The sequence below is a fragment of the Chenopodium quinoa genome, unplaced genomic scaffold (assembly GCF_001683475.1).
Source record: "Chenopodium quinoa cultivar QQ74 unplaced genomic scaffold, ASM168347v1, whole genome shotgun sequence".
Lineage (NCBI taxonomy): Eukaryota > Viridiplantae > Streptophyta > Magnoliopsida > Caryophyllales > Amaranthaceae > Chenopodium > Chenopodium quinoa.
The window spans coordinates 4,076,178-4,091,303 of NW_018744626.1; the positions used below are offsets into that span (position 1 = coordinate 4,076,178).

At 34.2% G+C, this 15,126-nt stretch overlaps 1 protein-coding gene across 2 annotated transcripts; it reads right to left on the reverse strand.

Annotated features, from left to right (window-relative positions):
• Positions 1–8,947: 8,947 nt before the first annotated feature.
• Positions 8,948–11,343, reverse strand: LOC110700584 (glutathione S-transferase U9-like). Of its 2 annotated transcripts, none has more exons than XM_021878142.1 (3): positions 11,163–11,343; positions 10,507–10,842; positions 8,948–9,563 (listed from the first exon to the last, which is right to left on the reverse strand). In XM_021878142.1, exons 2-3 carry the CDS (start codon positions 10,540–10,542, stop codon positions 9,198–9,200), a joined length of 402 nt encoding a protein of 133 aa, XP_021733834.1. In that variant the 5' UTR covers positions 10,543–10,842; positions 11,163–11,343; the 3' UTR covers positions 8,948–9,197. The 2 variants fall into 2 exon arrangements, with proteins under 2 accessions (XP_021733834.1, XP_021733835.1); XM_021878143.1 differs by having other exon boundaries at positions 10,507–10,846.
• Between the last annotated feature and the right edge of the window lie 3,783 nt (positions 11,344–15,126).

Sequence of the window (15,126 nt, forward strand, 5' to 3'; positions counted from 1 at the left end):
TATGATAGGGGAAGGAATTAGTCAATCAGATGAGTTTTTGGTGGTAGCGTTGGGGATGGGGAAGGGGAAGGGGAAGTTATAACCTTTTTTAGAGACATAGAGAAATTACCTTTAAAACTTTAAAAAGCAAATAAATACCAGTAGTTAAAGGGACCCGACCAATCCAACTAATAGTAGCATCAGCATTCCAAAATTGAAAAGTGTAGGAACTAGATAGAAAAAGATGATATTGAGTTTCATCATGACAATTACAGAGGGGCACATAGAAGAAATATATCCAACTGACGATGAACAAAATTAGCCTATTAGGTAGAACATTGTCAAACAAAAATTTTCAATTTTGGAAAAATATTTAATTTCCAAATCCAAGAAAAATCCCATTTAGTATGAGATGAGATATTATGACAAGCCAAGTAGGTGATTTAACAGTAAAATCACTAATGTTAGAGAAACCCCAACAAGGCTCAACAGAAGAGGGAAGTGAATGGGATTCCTTAAATAAGATCAAGCTAATGAGAATTCAATAAAATCATTATTCTTACTAGACTTGTACACTATAAAAACTAAAAAGTACTCAAACTAATGTGAAAATCAATAAAATCAAGCTAAGCGTTCTCCAATTTTTATTGGCAAATCAAATAATGGCAGCAATAATAACAACATGACTTTGGCATATCAAACATGTGCTGATACCATTTTCTTCCGTCTGAGAAGTAAACTTTAGAGATTACAAAAAATGAATGCCTTTTGAAGGCAAGGTATATGGACTTGGTTTATCAACATATTTCAGATGTAAATTACTCAGTTATTAAAATTAGATTAGATTTGAAAAAAATGTTAAGATCAAAATTTGAAAAGATTGCCACCATTAATCCGAACTTTGCCTCGTCTGCCAATAATAATTCCTACTTCCGTTTATTCACCATCACTCCCAACTTTGTATACCTTTAATTTCTATCACCCCTCAACCGGTCATCTAACTTGATATAGCAAATTACCTAGACACGTGTCCACACGTGATAGGTCCAAACAACATTAAAAAAAATTAAAAAAAAACTACCAAACCCGGCCCCTACACCTATCCTGAAAAACACCCACCCCCACCCCACTGGAAAATCGCCCCCAACCCCAAAAACCCCTCCCCCGCTGCTGGAAAACGGCGCCCACCGGCCCCTCCCCTCCCCTCCCCTCGAAACCCACCCATTTCCCTTCCCCCACCCTTGATTTTGCAGCCCAATGCAGCCAAAACAATCCTCTTCCCCGCCGATTTTTCCCCCTTATTACCCGCCGATTTCACCTACACCTTCCTTTCCCCGACGAATTTCGCCCCTTTTCCCTTCAAAAATCGGCGACAATCAGCCACGAAATGGGCCACAAACTGCCGAAATCGGCCAATTTAGGGTTGAAATCAACCATTCAACCCCAACATCGCTGATTTTGGCCATTATTTGTGGCCAATTTTGGTGGTCGATTTTGGGGAGGGGGTTGTTTTGGCTGCGCTGTGATGTTTTGGTTGCGCTGGGAGAGGGTGTGCGTCGGTGGTGGTGGAGGTGGGGCGGGTGCTGGATTAGTTTTAGGTAATTTAAATTTTTGTTTTACATTTTTTTAATTTTCTATTTTTTCAACCAATTAAATATTGACACGTGTGAAAAAAAATCTAATTCACAAATGTTAACATGATTAATCGGTTGCAGGTCATATGGGGGTGATAAAAATTAATATGGTATAAAGTTGGGAGTGATAGGGAATAAACGAAAGTTGGGGTTAATATTGGCGGACGAGGTAAAGTTGGGCCGGGATTAATGGTGGCAATTTTTCCTTAAAATTATTATTTTCATTTTCTTATTTCTAAATATATATCTTTAGTTGCGTATTAAAGAATTTATGAAAAATAAATTTACATATTTGAAAAGTACTTGATCAGACGAATCTTATAATTAATAAGATTGAATTTGTTAATGTTAATTCTTACGGAGTATACATTTGTGTAAAAATGCGATAAAAAGTTTAATCAAGTCAAACAAGGTTAGAAAAAATCGTATCATCTTATTTCCTCCATTACATATTAGTTGCAACTTTGGTATTTTGTATGTCTCACAAATAATACCCCAAAATTACAACTAATATATAATGAAGGAAGTATTAAAAATCAGATCAGTGTAGCTTATTTTAAGGGAAGAGAAACTAACTTTAGTATCAAGAACTAGTTATGGAAAAGAGGGTACAAACTAAAATTAAGCACGCATGTTTGATTGTAGAGACCCTCTCTCTTTAATTAGTACATGGTTTTGTTTTTAATTTTAAGAATAGAACTACATACATTAAGTGAAAGATTCAATATGGATTCAGTAGTTCAGTTGAACCCATATTGGATCTGAAAAAAAGAATGTTTAAACTAATTTTAAAATTGAACATTAGCATATAGATATGTTGTCTAGAGAATAAGAGTTAGGGTTTATATTTAAATGATAAATTATCCTTAATTAAAATTAAAAATTTAATTTGTTTGTTTTGAGTAAGTGAAGAGTATTATTCTCCCCAATGACTTTTTTTTTTTTTTTTTAACAACAGAAAAAAGAAACAAAGTAGAAAAGCTAGAAAGATTTATTCTTCATTCGTTAGCAACCAAGTGTGCTCTTGTACTTGTACTCTGCTCACCTTCCAAACCACGCAAGTTTGTAGCTTACTTGCTATCCACAAAATGCCAATGTTCAAGTCTTGGCAATTTTGGAGGATATTGACCAGATTAGTAGAATCCAAGAACAAAAAAAATCTTATGCCAGCTTTTAGTGCTAGCCCGTCTGATGGCCATGAGAAAAGCTATAGTTTCCGCATGAATAGCCAAAACCGCTCTACAGTAGTGTCCTTCACCTTTTTGAGACTCACCATCAGCACCCAACCCAACCCTACATTGCCTGTAATTTTCTGCCAATAACCATCAATTAGAATTGTAATCCCCTAGGAGCTGATCCCGTTTGTCTGGAGCTAGAAGTCCTCCATCCCTAAAGATGCATAGAGGAAATCCGGGGGCTTAGTGCCTAAAACACTATCCTGTTGAGAAATCGGCATGTTCTTAAAAATCTCAAGTTCTTCCCTTGCCTTGTCAATATGACGGAGAAGAGCTACCATATCGTTATCGTCTCCTCTGAATACCATTTCATTTCTATAGATCCACACTATAAAAATAGTGATTATGTTTCTATGAATACCATCCTCGCTATAAAAAAAGTAGGATATATTTCCGAATCTATTGTCGCATTGAAGTAGATTTAGCAAATTCCTAGTCAGAACCAAAGACGTTATTTTCCCACGCAAACTGAGCCAGTATGTAGTCTTGAAAAAGATGTTGAGTACTTTCTTCTTCCTCCCCACAAAGATCACAAGTCACTCGTACAGATATGCCCCTATGATGCAAATTCTCCTTTACAGCTAGTCCATTCATGACTAAGGGCCTATACTCATTGAATGAACTGAACTGAACTGAACTGAACTGAGCTGAACTGATGAACTGAACTGAACTGAGCTGAACTGAACTGAACTAAACTGAACTGAACTGAAATGAATATTTTATAAGAGAAGGAAATTAGGAGCTGAGCTAAACTGAACTGAACTGAGCTGAGCTGAACTAAACTGAACTAAGTTGAAGTGAACTGAATTTCAACGTAAGAGAACATGCCCTAATTTCCATATGAAAATACTCCACTTTGGAGGGATGTTGAGGCACCATAACACTTTTAAAAAAATCTGGTGTCAGCCCACTGTCATCAATTCCTGAAGCTTTCATCCTTTGAAGGGAAGAACACTACTAGAAAACTGCTGAATACCGACGGAATCTTTGCGACGGACACGAAATTCCGTCGGAAATTGCTTTCCGACGGATTTTTCCGTCGTAAATTATAATTTTCGACCGAATTTACATCCGTCGGAAATTTCCGACGGAAATTCCGTCGGAATACTATTTTTTTTTTTAAAAAAAAACTTTTTTTACTTAAACCTAAAACGCGTTCCCTTGCCCTAAATTCCCAGAAATGTTCCGCCTCTCTTTCTCCTTTTCTCCTCCTCCTCTTTCTCTCTCCTCTTCTCCTCTCCTTCGTTCTTATCTCTCCTTTCTTACTGCTCCTCTCTTTTCCTCTTCTCCTTCGGTCCTTCCCCTTCTCTTTCCTCTTGTCCTTCGGTCCTTCTCCTTCTTGTCTTCTCTTTCCTCGAGGTGAAAAATCGACCATCAACATCAACAACAACAACCCACACATGAACATCAACGGCGCAATAACGAAGGTTTTTAGGCGAAAATTCAACCATGAAAAGTCTAGATCTAGAGTTTTCATGGTCGAATTTCGCCTCATAAACCCAATATTGAGGTTTAGGAGGTGGAATAAGGTATGTATGTCTTTTTAAAAAAATTGTTGGATGTTTTTTTCGATTTTTTTTAATATTTACGGTGGTTGGGGCTGTTTTGGTGCCGCGATGGGTGGTTTAGGTGGGCGGTGGTGGGTGGTTTAGGTGGACTGTGGTGGGTGGGTCGGGTTTAGGTAGACCATGGTTGGTGGGTTTAGATCTAGGTTTAGGTGGGGCGTAGTTCGGGTTTAGATCTGGGTTTGGTGGGTTGGTAGTGTGTGGTGGGTGGCGCTGGCCACTAGGTTAGGTCTGCGTTTGTGGGGGGGGGGGGGGTGGTTTGGGCTTAGGTGGGTTTAGCCGTTTAGGGTTAGGCCATGTAAGGATAGTTAAGATCTAGGCTTAGGTGGGTTTAGGGTTGGATAGGGTAGTGAAACGCGATTGGAGGTGGTGATACGTCGTGCCGGTGGTGGCACGGCGTATTTTTTTTTTAATTTCATAAATGAATTTTCCGACGGAATTTCCCTCGAAAATCTCCGACGGAATTGCGTCCGTTGGAGATTTCCGACAGATTTTGCGGTGCCCGAAATCCTTTCCGACGAAAGAATTCCGTCGGAAAAGTGTTTCCGATGGAATTTTCGTCGGAAAAGATCCTATTTACTACGAACCCTTTTCCGACAACCTTTTCCGACGGAATTCCGTCGAAAAGGTGTTTTCCGACGGATTTTGAGGTGTTTTCGACGGAATTTTTCTGTCGAAAATGAGGTTTTTCTAGTAGTGGAATATCATGTCTTAATAGTATATTTACTTAACTTGTGATGCCTCTAATAATACAAAATATCTTCCTCCTACACTTTTGATAATTCTGAATTCAAGGTCACCCTCGCACTTTCCCATTCAAAGCGACCTCTCACACCTTGGACATCCCACCTCTTAGGCCCCCTTAAGATTGAATCACCAACCAAACTCGTCCTTACTCTTCTTAAAGGCTGTTTAGAAGCAAGAACAGGCACCGTACCACACCATTTACCAAATTTCATATTTGCTAACTTTATCATTTCCCCGAAATCGATTTTCCAAGTAAACCCACTCTAAGAAGATATTAGTTACCCTATGCAAAACCTTATTTCCCCATGAAAGATTTTTCCTCACCGTAGGAACCTTTTTCCCAGTATACAAGGGACTCAAATCATTCTTATAGAGCACTTTAGAAGCCGAAAGTTGAGGGTTGCAATGCATTCTCTGAACCTAGCTAAACAACATTGCATCATTTAAAGTACCTGCCGATATAAACCTCAACCCACCCATTCTCTTAGGGAGATGAATGTTATTGTAAACACCTTATTGTGTCTCCCAAAAAACCAAACCCAGTGACGAATATCTTTCACGTCATTTGATTATCAAGCAAGGTGAAATGTGAAAGAGTCTTGTGATTCCTCTATTTTTAATAAAAATACTTATTTTTGTTTTCAAAAATCATTCATTCGTACCCTATTTATGAAAAATGTCCAGTCCATTTTAGTTTGGTCCATGATATGGGTCCAATAATGGTGTAGTTGGATGAGGCTTGAAAATACCTTTCCAACAATACATAATTATAAGCCCAATTCCAATGAATAATGAGGAAGTTATGGTCAAACTACTTAGGCTCAAACCGAATTTTACCTACGGCCCAATGATCACAGTGGGACTCAAGTGTGGAATGCTTGAAATATTCCATACAGTTATCCTTCTTGACCCAGTGCATACCTTTTTCCCCTTTCGAGGCTTAGAAGAATCTAGGAATGATGGAGCCGATATCATTAGCAATAGAGATAGGTAGCTTAAAGCATTTCATCACATGAGAGGAGACATAAATGAGGACTATGTTGATCCAAACGAACTTTGCCAATTGCGAAAGCTTCAAAGAGCTCCAACCCATAACATTTGTAGCAACTTAATTTATCAACCAAGTATCGAAAGGTGTCAGCCCTTTTATGAGAGAAATCAATTGGGGCCCCCAAATGAATTCCTACTCCTTGTTTTCCATTCTCAAAATATTTTTTAAAAACTGTTTAGCCTGTAGAGTTGAGGCGGTGCTAAATTTATAAAGATTCAATTTACCCACTTTTCTGTAAGTCATTGTTGCCAATACTGAAACTCCATAGCACAATTCAAAATGATAATAGTAGTATTATTTACTGTTTCCCTATTACATATTCTTCCCCTTCACTAACCGTTGAAACAACCTCCCCTTGGAGTGACAAATTGCTTGTGGCGTTTCTCCAATTCACGCCCCCAAAAAGTTTTATTGTCCAGACATCATTTATGAGCTTTATGTTAAGAACAAGTTGCTAAACAAGATGGGTGATCAAATATTAAATGGTAGTTTCACATTAATTAAGAAACCAATTACATACCTAGCTGCTACATCTAGCTTGTGGGCTTCTATTACATTAAGTCTATTGACTTTTACATTTGAGTTTATTCATTATTGCAAATATATCTTATTCGTATATCTTTGGAAGAGAATTGAAGGTACCTGTTGCAAAAAACATATAAACTGGACCAAAAACTCATACTCAAGTTACCTCTAATGGAGATTGATCTTATAACCTTATAGTAGTTATATAGTTGTGGGGTACAAATGTACAATCCTAATACATTGGTATATACTTTACTGAACTTACATATTCTTACGTAATACTACGTATTGTTTAATGTATTTTAACGATTTCATCATATATGAAATCCGTCTTAGAAAAGTTGGTTTTTTCTACTCCCTCCCTTTTTAAATACTTGTTCTATTTATATTGGACACACATGCCGATGTTAATATTTGATTATTAATATCTTTAATTACCAATAAGTATAAATTCTAATAATTTAAAATTAATAATCTGTTCATTGAGATGATTTCAACAAGTACCCACAAGACTATATTTTTTTCTTACGTATAAATCACAAACATTAGTCAAACTAGGATAAATGAATAGTGCAAAAAATAGAAATAGAGCAAGTATTTAAAAACGGATAGAGTACTATTCTAGAAAGTGAATTACATGGTTGAAAAATTTAAATGTTGGGTGCTAATCCCCTTATTTGACACATTTTTTGTAAGGGCAATAGCAATTAGAGGCTTGTAAGAACAATTTAGAGGTTTGTGAACAAACCTCTTGTTGTGGGTTGAGTTTGTTGTGGAGAGGTTTTGTAGACAAACCGGTTTCTACTTGCTTAGTTGGTAAAAATTTTATGCTTTTCTCTTTTTTTCTTTACTTTTGGTTTGGATGCTTTTAATTAGTTGTATTGATAGTGGGTCCTTTACATAAACCTATAAATAGGTTTATATGAGGAAGTATAAATCAAGGGTTGTGAGACAAATGAAAATATCTCACAATCATTAAAATTAACATAAAAATATAAGGAAGAGATAGAAAGGAGGAGAGTGATAGGAAGAGTGAAAAAGGTAGTGTGGGCCCTACTAAAACTTTTCAGACATGTATCATGAGCAAAAACGGACAAAAAATTTTGGGGACCACTACCACTGAGTTTATATTTGTTCCACTAAAACTCCAGATGAACTTTTTGAAGTACCACTGAGACTATATTTTGTACCACCGAGAGTATTTTGTACCACTGAAACTCCAGTGATATCATTTGGTTGCTCAATGAGACAACTTTAAATTGACACCTGAAATGTCTATATTACCCTTGTGAGACATGGCTTTATTGTCTCTCAACCCTCCGTTTATATAACTTCAGGTTTATCTATTGTTGATAAAAGATTTATTAGGGAAGAGGTTTGTGTAATGATGACGTGTCAAGTGAACAAACCGATTTGTTATATTGTGGATGCCCTAAATAGTATACGACACATTATTAAAAATGAAATTAGACCATCTATTATAGTAATCAATTTGAATGACCCAGTATGGCCTACTAATTTACTCATTTCAATAAAATTTGCATCCACTCCCACTACACTCCACTTACATTATCATACCGACTTTACCTAAATAAAGTACGAGTATAAACAATTCAATAAATTAATCCACTACATTTTTCTTAAAGTTGTGTAATGAAGAATGTCTAAGATGTTGTGTAACGGATATATACCCTCAATTTTTAAATACTTACTCCATTTTTTCATGTGTGAAATTGTAGGAGAAATTGGAGAAAGTAATAAGATATGAAGGTAGTGGGGAAGGTGGAAGAATATTAAAAAAAATTACTGTATAAAAAGCAAAACTAGTGAAGAAAAATTATAAAAAGCAAAAGTAGTGAAGAGAATTGAAGGAGAGAAAATATGAAAATAATAAAATATGATATGGTTTGTTTTATGAAAAAAGTTTTAAAAATTACGGAGTAGTTATTTTCAAAAGCAGTCTATATTTGACAAAAAAATTTAGAAAAGAAACAATGGGTGATATCCAAAATTCCAAATATTTAATTAGTTAATTAACCTAAATTTTGGCAGTAGAAATTAAGAAAAATTACCATGAAATTGGTTTTGTTAAGTAGCTAATTAAATTACATTTGAAATTTTAAAAAGTCATACATACCAATCTCGCAATGATATATGAGACCAATCAATTTATAGTACAATAATAATCAGAGTTATTATGAAACTGACTTATTGTACAAGCTTTATTATTGATTAACTAACCGCGAATACATTAATTAAAGACGTAATTGTCTGTTATTATTAATCCAAAGTCACAAATACACAATACATCAAGCAACAAGGAATTGCAATGAGAGTAAGAGATAACTCAAGTGATTAGATCTCCGTTCCCCTCTTGTTTCCACATCAGGACGGAGGTCTTGGGATCGATTCTTACCACTCGCTCTTATGGCTTTCCAAATACCCAAAAAGGGAATTGCACTTAGAAATTGTAACACAATTTCCTATAAGCTCGGAAAAATATGACCAACCTCTCATGAGATGGGGCAGTGTCTTTTACCACATTGAGGCCCAAAAGTGATGCCATTCTTGAGGTAATCAAAGGATAATTTTCTGGTTCCATTATCTTCAAATTGAAGGCATCTTCCATGGTTTTGATAATGCTTGGGAAAGCGCATAATAATATGTCTAGCATCCCCATTTCTTCATTACAAGAAGGTGCATCACATGGAAATATAACCTTCATGTTTTCTTCTAGAATATTTAACTTCATTTGGACTTCACTTTTGCTATTTTCTTCTTCAATCCCTTGACTACTTGCTATAACCTTCTTCAAAGACATATCAACCTGTTGTACGTTTTACATGCATGTAATAGTTAGGTATAATATAATTAGCTCATCAAATAGCTAGCACACACATCCAATTCATAACACAAAAATAAATTCAAGTGCGCTATCTTACATTTTTACATGGTAATCTCAGATATATTTATGTTCAAAGCTAATATATGATTAGTACAAATAAAAAGTTAAAATGTGTCAATTTTTTTAATAACATAAAGTAGTATCAATACACAAGAAATTGATTCATCTTATTACCTATTAGCTTAGGAGTTATTGCCAATCAATTACAATTATCGTTTTGACAAGGAAATTTTGTGAAAAAGCACCTTTTAAATCCTTATTTTGTGATCACCTTTTAAATTAATTAATGTTGTAAAAGACCACATAATACAAATTTTTTGTCATAATTTGCCACCAATAAATGAACAAATGGCCATTAAATCGTTAATATTCGAAACTCATTTTCTTGCAGGTGATGAATTACAATATAATTAAGATTTAAATTGAGTGGTTTTTTACAACTTTTTTTTTTTTTTTTTTTTTTTTTTGACAACAAGGATTTAAAAAGTTTTTTTTTTTTTTGACAAATTTCCTTTTGATTGCTGATTATTGCCTTGAGGCTGACTACATGATGTTTGTACGAACACTTTACCATCATTATTAATACGTAATACCAATCATCCAAAAATTATGGTGGTTAGTTGCATTTTTAATTTTTTTTTTTCCTGATAGCTAAATTTAATTTACTAATAAAAGATTGTAATGTTTCATGGACCAACTGCGCATAAGTGCATAACCTTTAGAATAATGTGTATTCACGTGCATATTGATCCCAACGAACAAAAAAGATAAATTTGCAATTGAGTGGTAATGAATACATATAGAACAAAAACACATGTTATGTTTACGCCATATATCAAATAATATGAAATTATAAAGTATGTACCAGATTCAGCATAAAATCTCCCCAAAACCGCACCATAGACCTTAAATAAGGATCGGATGATGGCAAGAGATGAGGAGAATTCTTCCAAGTTTCATCGATGTATTGTAGGATCACCAATGACTCCGAAATAGGGTTTCCTTTATGAACAAGTACGGGAACTTTCTTGTGTATAGGATTGTACTGAAGTAGCGTTTGGCTCTTCTTTTTCAAGTTCTCTTCAACATATTCATAGGGTATGCCCTTGATTTTAAGGGCAATCTTCACCCATCTAGCCTAAGGGCTACCATAAAAACCATGGAGTACCACCTTCTTTTCATCTTCCATCCCTTTCTTTTCCTAGCTTCCATCAATGATACAAATTCATCAATAAAATAAATTTGTAAAGACAATAATGAAAAAGGGAATGAACATCAAATATTCAAATTTATATAGATTATTTTTGTTTTCATTAGAGATCTTGATAATCTGATATATGTGACCGCATGAATAATAGTCAACATAAAATGCCTTCAAAAAAAAAAAACAAATTGAATAAATAAATTAAAATAAAAAAATAGTCAACATAAAATGTGCAAGTATAAAAATCATATGGAATATCGATCCAAAATATGCTAGCTAGGTTTAAAGAATTGAGAAGTGATAGTAGAGAAGAATACCTTAACTAATACGGAGTAGAGGCGAAAACTCTTGAAAAATTCTAAATGAATTATGGACAACCGTACATGTTATACTATTCTTTGATCAGCAATAGTATGAAAATAATATAAACAAACATACTATAAATAGAATAATAGAGAAGTAAGAGTAGAGAAATCTACTTTACCCAGGGCCGTCTCATTCAATTTCAGGGGCCTGTGCTATTTTTGACCCGGTGATTTTAAAATGTGTAATTTTTTTTTTTTTTTACGAAAAAAAAAAACATTAGGTTTTTTTACACATAACTAAGCTTATGTAAATGTATATATTAAAAAAAAAAAAAAAAAGAGAGAGAGAGAGAGAAACCAATATATTTCCTTTTTTTTTTTTTTGAGGAAAGTATATTTCTTAATTATGTATTCTAAATTGTAAGCTTTGATTATTCTGTTTATAAAATAAGTAGCAAAACATGTGTTTTTTTAGGAAAATATATTTCTTAATTAAGTATTCTAAATTGTAAGGTTTGATTATTCTGTTTATACTACTTCTGTTACATATTATTTGCAACGATTTGACATAAAGTAGAGAGGAAAAATGTCTAATCGTTGCAAATAATCTAATACTCCTTACCTAATACTCCGTACTCTAAGAGCATATCCAATGGCAAGCTACAATGCTTTGTAGCTTGCTTTTCCACATCAATTTCTAAGCTACTCCGTACAACACTTTTTAAGCAACAAATTGTTCCAATGGTAAGCCACAACATACTGTAGTTTGCAAAATATAAAATTTTAAAAAATAATAGATAATTATACACATGTAACAATATGAGTGGAGATTATTTGTCTTTTTTTCAATCAAGCATGTAGCTTGGTTGGGCTACAGTTGCTTGCATGTTGCTTAATTTTTTATTCTCTAATGACAAGCATGTAGCTAGGAACTTTATTTAAATTGCAAGCAAGTCCTTATAATTGAACCATTGGAGATGCTCTAATAGTGGTGTAAACTCCTAAGAAAAACCTGAATGAATTATAGTCGACCTTACATATTTTACTTTACTTTGATCAATTTCATGCTTATGGTTGCTTCAAGACATCAGGGATTTTATAACTCGGTTTTCTACGTACCTGTGATCTCCGGAAGGTTCCTCGTCAATGGGTGGCTCCGACTCATTGGTTGGCGCGCAACCCAGGCTCGTCATCGTCGTTTGTTAATGTGGTCGTCCTTCTAGGTTTTTTCCTGAATTGGTTGTTTTTTCTTTCTTCTTAACCCGTCTTGTCAAAAAAAAAAAAGTATTTCTATATACCCGTTCAAAAAAAAAAAAAAAAAAAAACTAAATTCGCCATAATAATGCATGTATTTGTATGGAGACCATTTAGAGCGTATATTTTTTCTTTGCAAATAGGATGGAAATTTTTTTTTTTTTTTGAAATAACAAAATAGTTATTTGACATTTATAATAATATTTTTTATGGTTACATTTGAAGGAATTGTGTCTTCGATAAGTGCAATTACTAGATATATCAAGGATCACTATTATGGAGATAATAAGTTCGTTCTTTTGGGTCGTCATTATCTATTGCTAGACTATGATTAATGATCTTTGGGCTAGTCAAATAGTCCAAAGCCTACTAGAATGGATCCTATGAGGTCACACAACAAGGGTATTGAGTTAAGAAAGTAAGAGGCCCATTAATGGGCCTCATGAGCAACTAACTAATCATGAAATGGTTTGGGCTAGCATAGTTAGATGAGAATTAGGTTTTGGGCTTTTGACATGGGCTCTTATTTAGAGATGAGATCTATAAATAAGATCCTTGCCTAGGGTTGCTGGTAAGCAGTCATAATTCACACACAGTGAATTTTGACATCAAGGCAACCAATCCCAAAACCCTCATTCCCTCTCTAACTCATGGCTCCCTCTCCTTCCCCTTTGGACTCACGGCCGACCACCCTCGGTGGCGCATGTGGTGGTTCGTGGTGGTTCATGATGGTCCGTTGTTTGCACTTCTCCATAGAAGGTCAATTGAAGGGTTCAATTGCAACTAACTAGCATTAGTGGAGGTCTTAATCTGTGCCCGTGGACCAAGTAGAGGAATCACGCTTGAGATTCTTTATCTCCCATTGTTCTTGTTCGATCGCACGTGGAATCACGCTTCAAAGGTACGATTATATGTTCTTTATGTGTTATGCATTAGATCTTGGGATTAGGTACTGTATGAATATGATTCATGTTTATTTTCGCTGCGTAGTACCTATAATTCCCTACAGTGGTATCAGTTAGCCTATTGCATTTACGCATATTGACTATAATTCTTTGATAGTCCACAATTTTAATTCAATTAAGAGGGAGATAAATTTAATTATGGTTCAATTATTATATTTAATGTGATTAAACTTTTGAAATCGATTAAATGTGATTTAATTATGCTCAAAATAGCCATGAAGAGACCGGATTTTAGCCCTAATATGTTCGAAAATTTCGAACTCCCTAACCCTATTTTTCGAATTTTTCGAAATTCCTAGCCCTAAAATATGGTTTTTGTGCTTGATTTTGATTTAATTCGATTTATTTTATGATTCATAATTTTAATCGGATTGATTTATGCATAAAAGTGTTTTATGTATGATGATCAATTTAATTTTAAAAGTTAGAATTAAATTGGGATTAATTTTATGATGAACCCTAATTTTAAAGTTGAATGTGATTTAATTTTAATCTTATGGACTGATTTAATTTAATTTTAATAAATGTTATTTTAATTAAATTAAAAACAAAAACAAAAAAAATTATTATTATTTTGGTCGGCAACCGCGGTTGGGTGGCACAGCCACGGCGGCTGCCGACCAGGTGGTGGTCCAAGAGGGAGGGAAGGGGAGGGCGGAGGTCGGGATGGCTGTGGGCAGCAGCGTGCAAGTGTTGCACGGCTGCTGCCACGGCTGCCAGAGCAGCTGCCCGCTACTGCCTTGCGGCAGTGGCTGCTGTTATGGCAGCCAGCCACCGTGGCTAGCTTCGGCTAGCCAACCACGGTGGCCGACGGTGGTGGCTTGCGGTTTTTTTTAAAAAAAAAAACTATTTTGAAAAATTATTTCAAGATAATTATTAATTATTTTGGGATAAAATCAGTTTTATTTTGGATAAGATAAAATATTTTGAAAATATGATATTGTATTTTTAAAAGATAAAATTGGTTTTATTTGGATAAAATCTTTTATTTTAGGATAAAATCAAATATTCAAAAGTTGTTGATATTATCCATATTTAAAGTTGTTAAATTGGTAATTATCTATAATTAAAGTGGTTAATTTTGGATAAGATTTGTTAGGATATTCTGAGCATATTCCAAAAGGATAATAATTGATTTAAGTAATGTGATTATCCCATAACTAATTTTGGATAATAATTGATTTAAAATTTTGTGATTGGCTAGCAATTAGGATAGAGTTTCCTAACATTGTTAGGATAATCTTTGAAGATAAATATGATTTATCTTTTAAGATTAAAATAAGATTTGATTCTATCTCATGACTAATTTAGAATATATGATATTTTATTGATGGTCATGAATAATATATGATATTATCTAATTACATTAATTAAAATATGAGATATTTTGGTGCCATGTTTCCTTAATTATGAACATTCGATGTTGTAGTTTAGGAAAGCATGATGAGTGATTTATTATGTGGCAATTTTATAATATATGATGTTATTTATTGCTATATAATGACTAGTATGGCCCAGTAGATTACTAAATACGATCTGCGCATCGTGATGTATTTTTGTAATTTTAGTAACGGTTTACGTACCGATTAAGTATTTTTGTAATTTTATTTCATTTTATTTAAGTAGTAGATAGAATAGAGTAAAATTACAGGTTGCAGTTAATCCAAGAAATCCATGGAGTGAAGGCCCAAAGGAGAAAGATGGATGAGATCCATGAAGGTTCAAGTGGGAGCATTTACTTTATTAGTTTTCTTAGG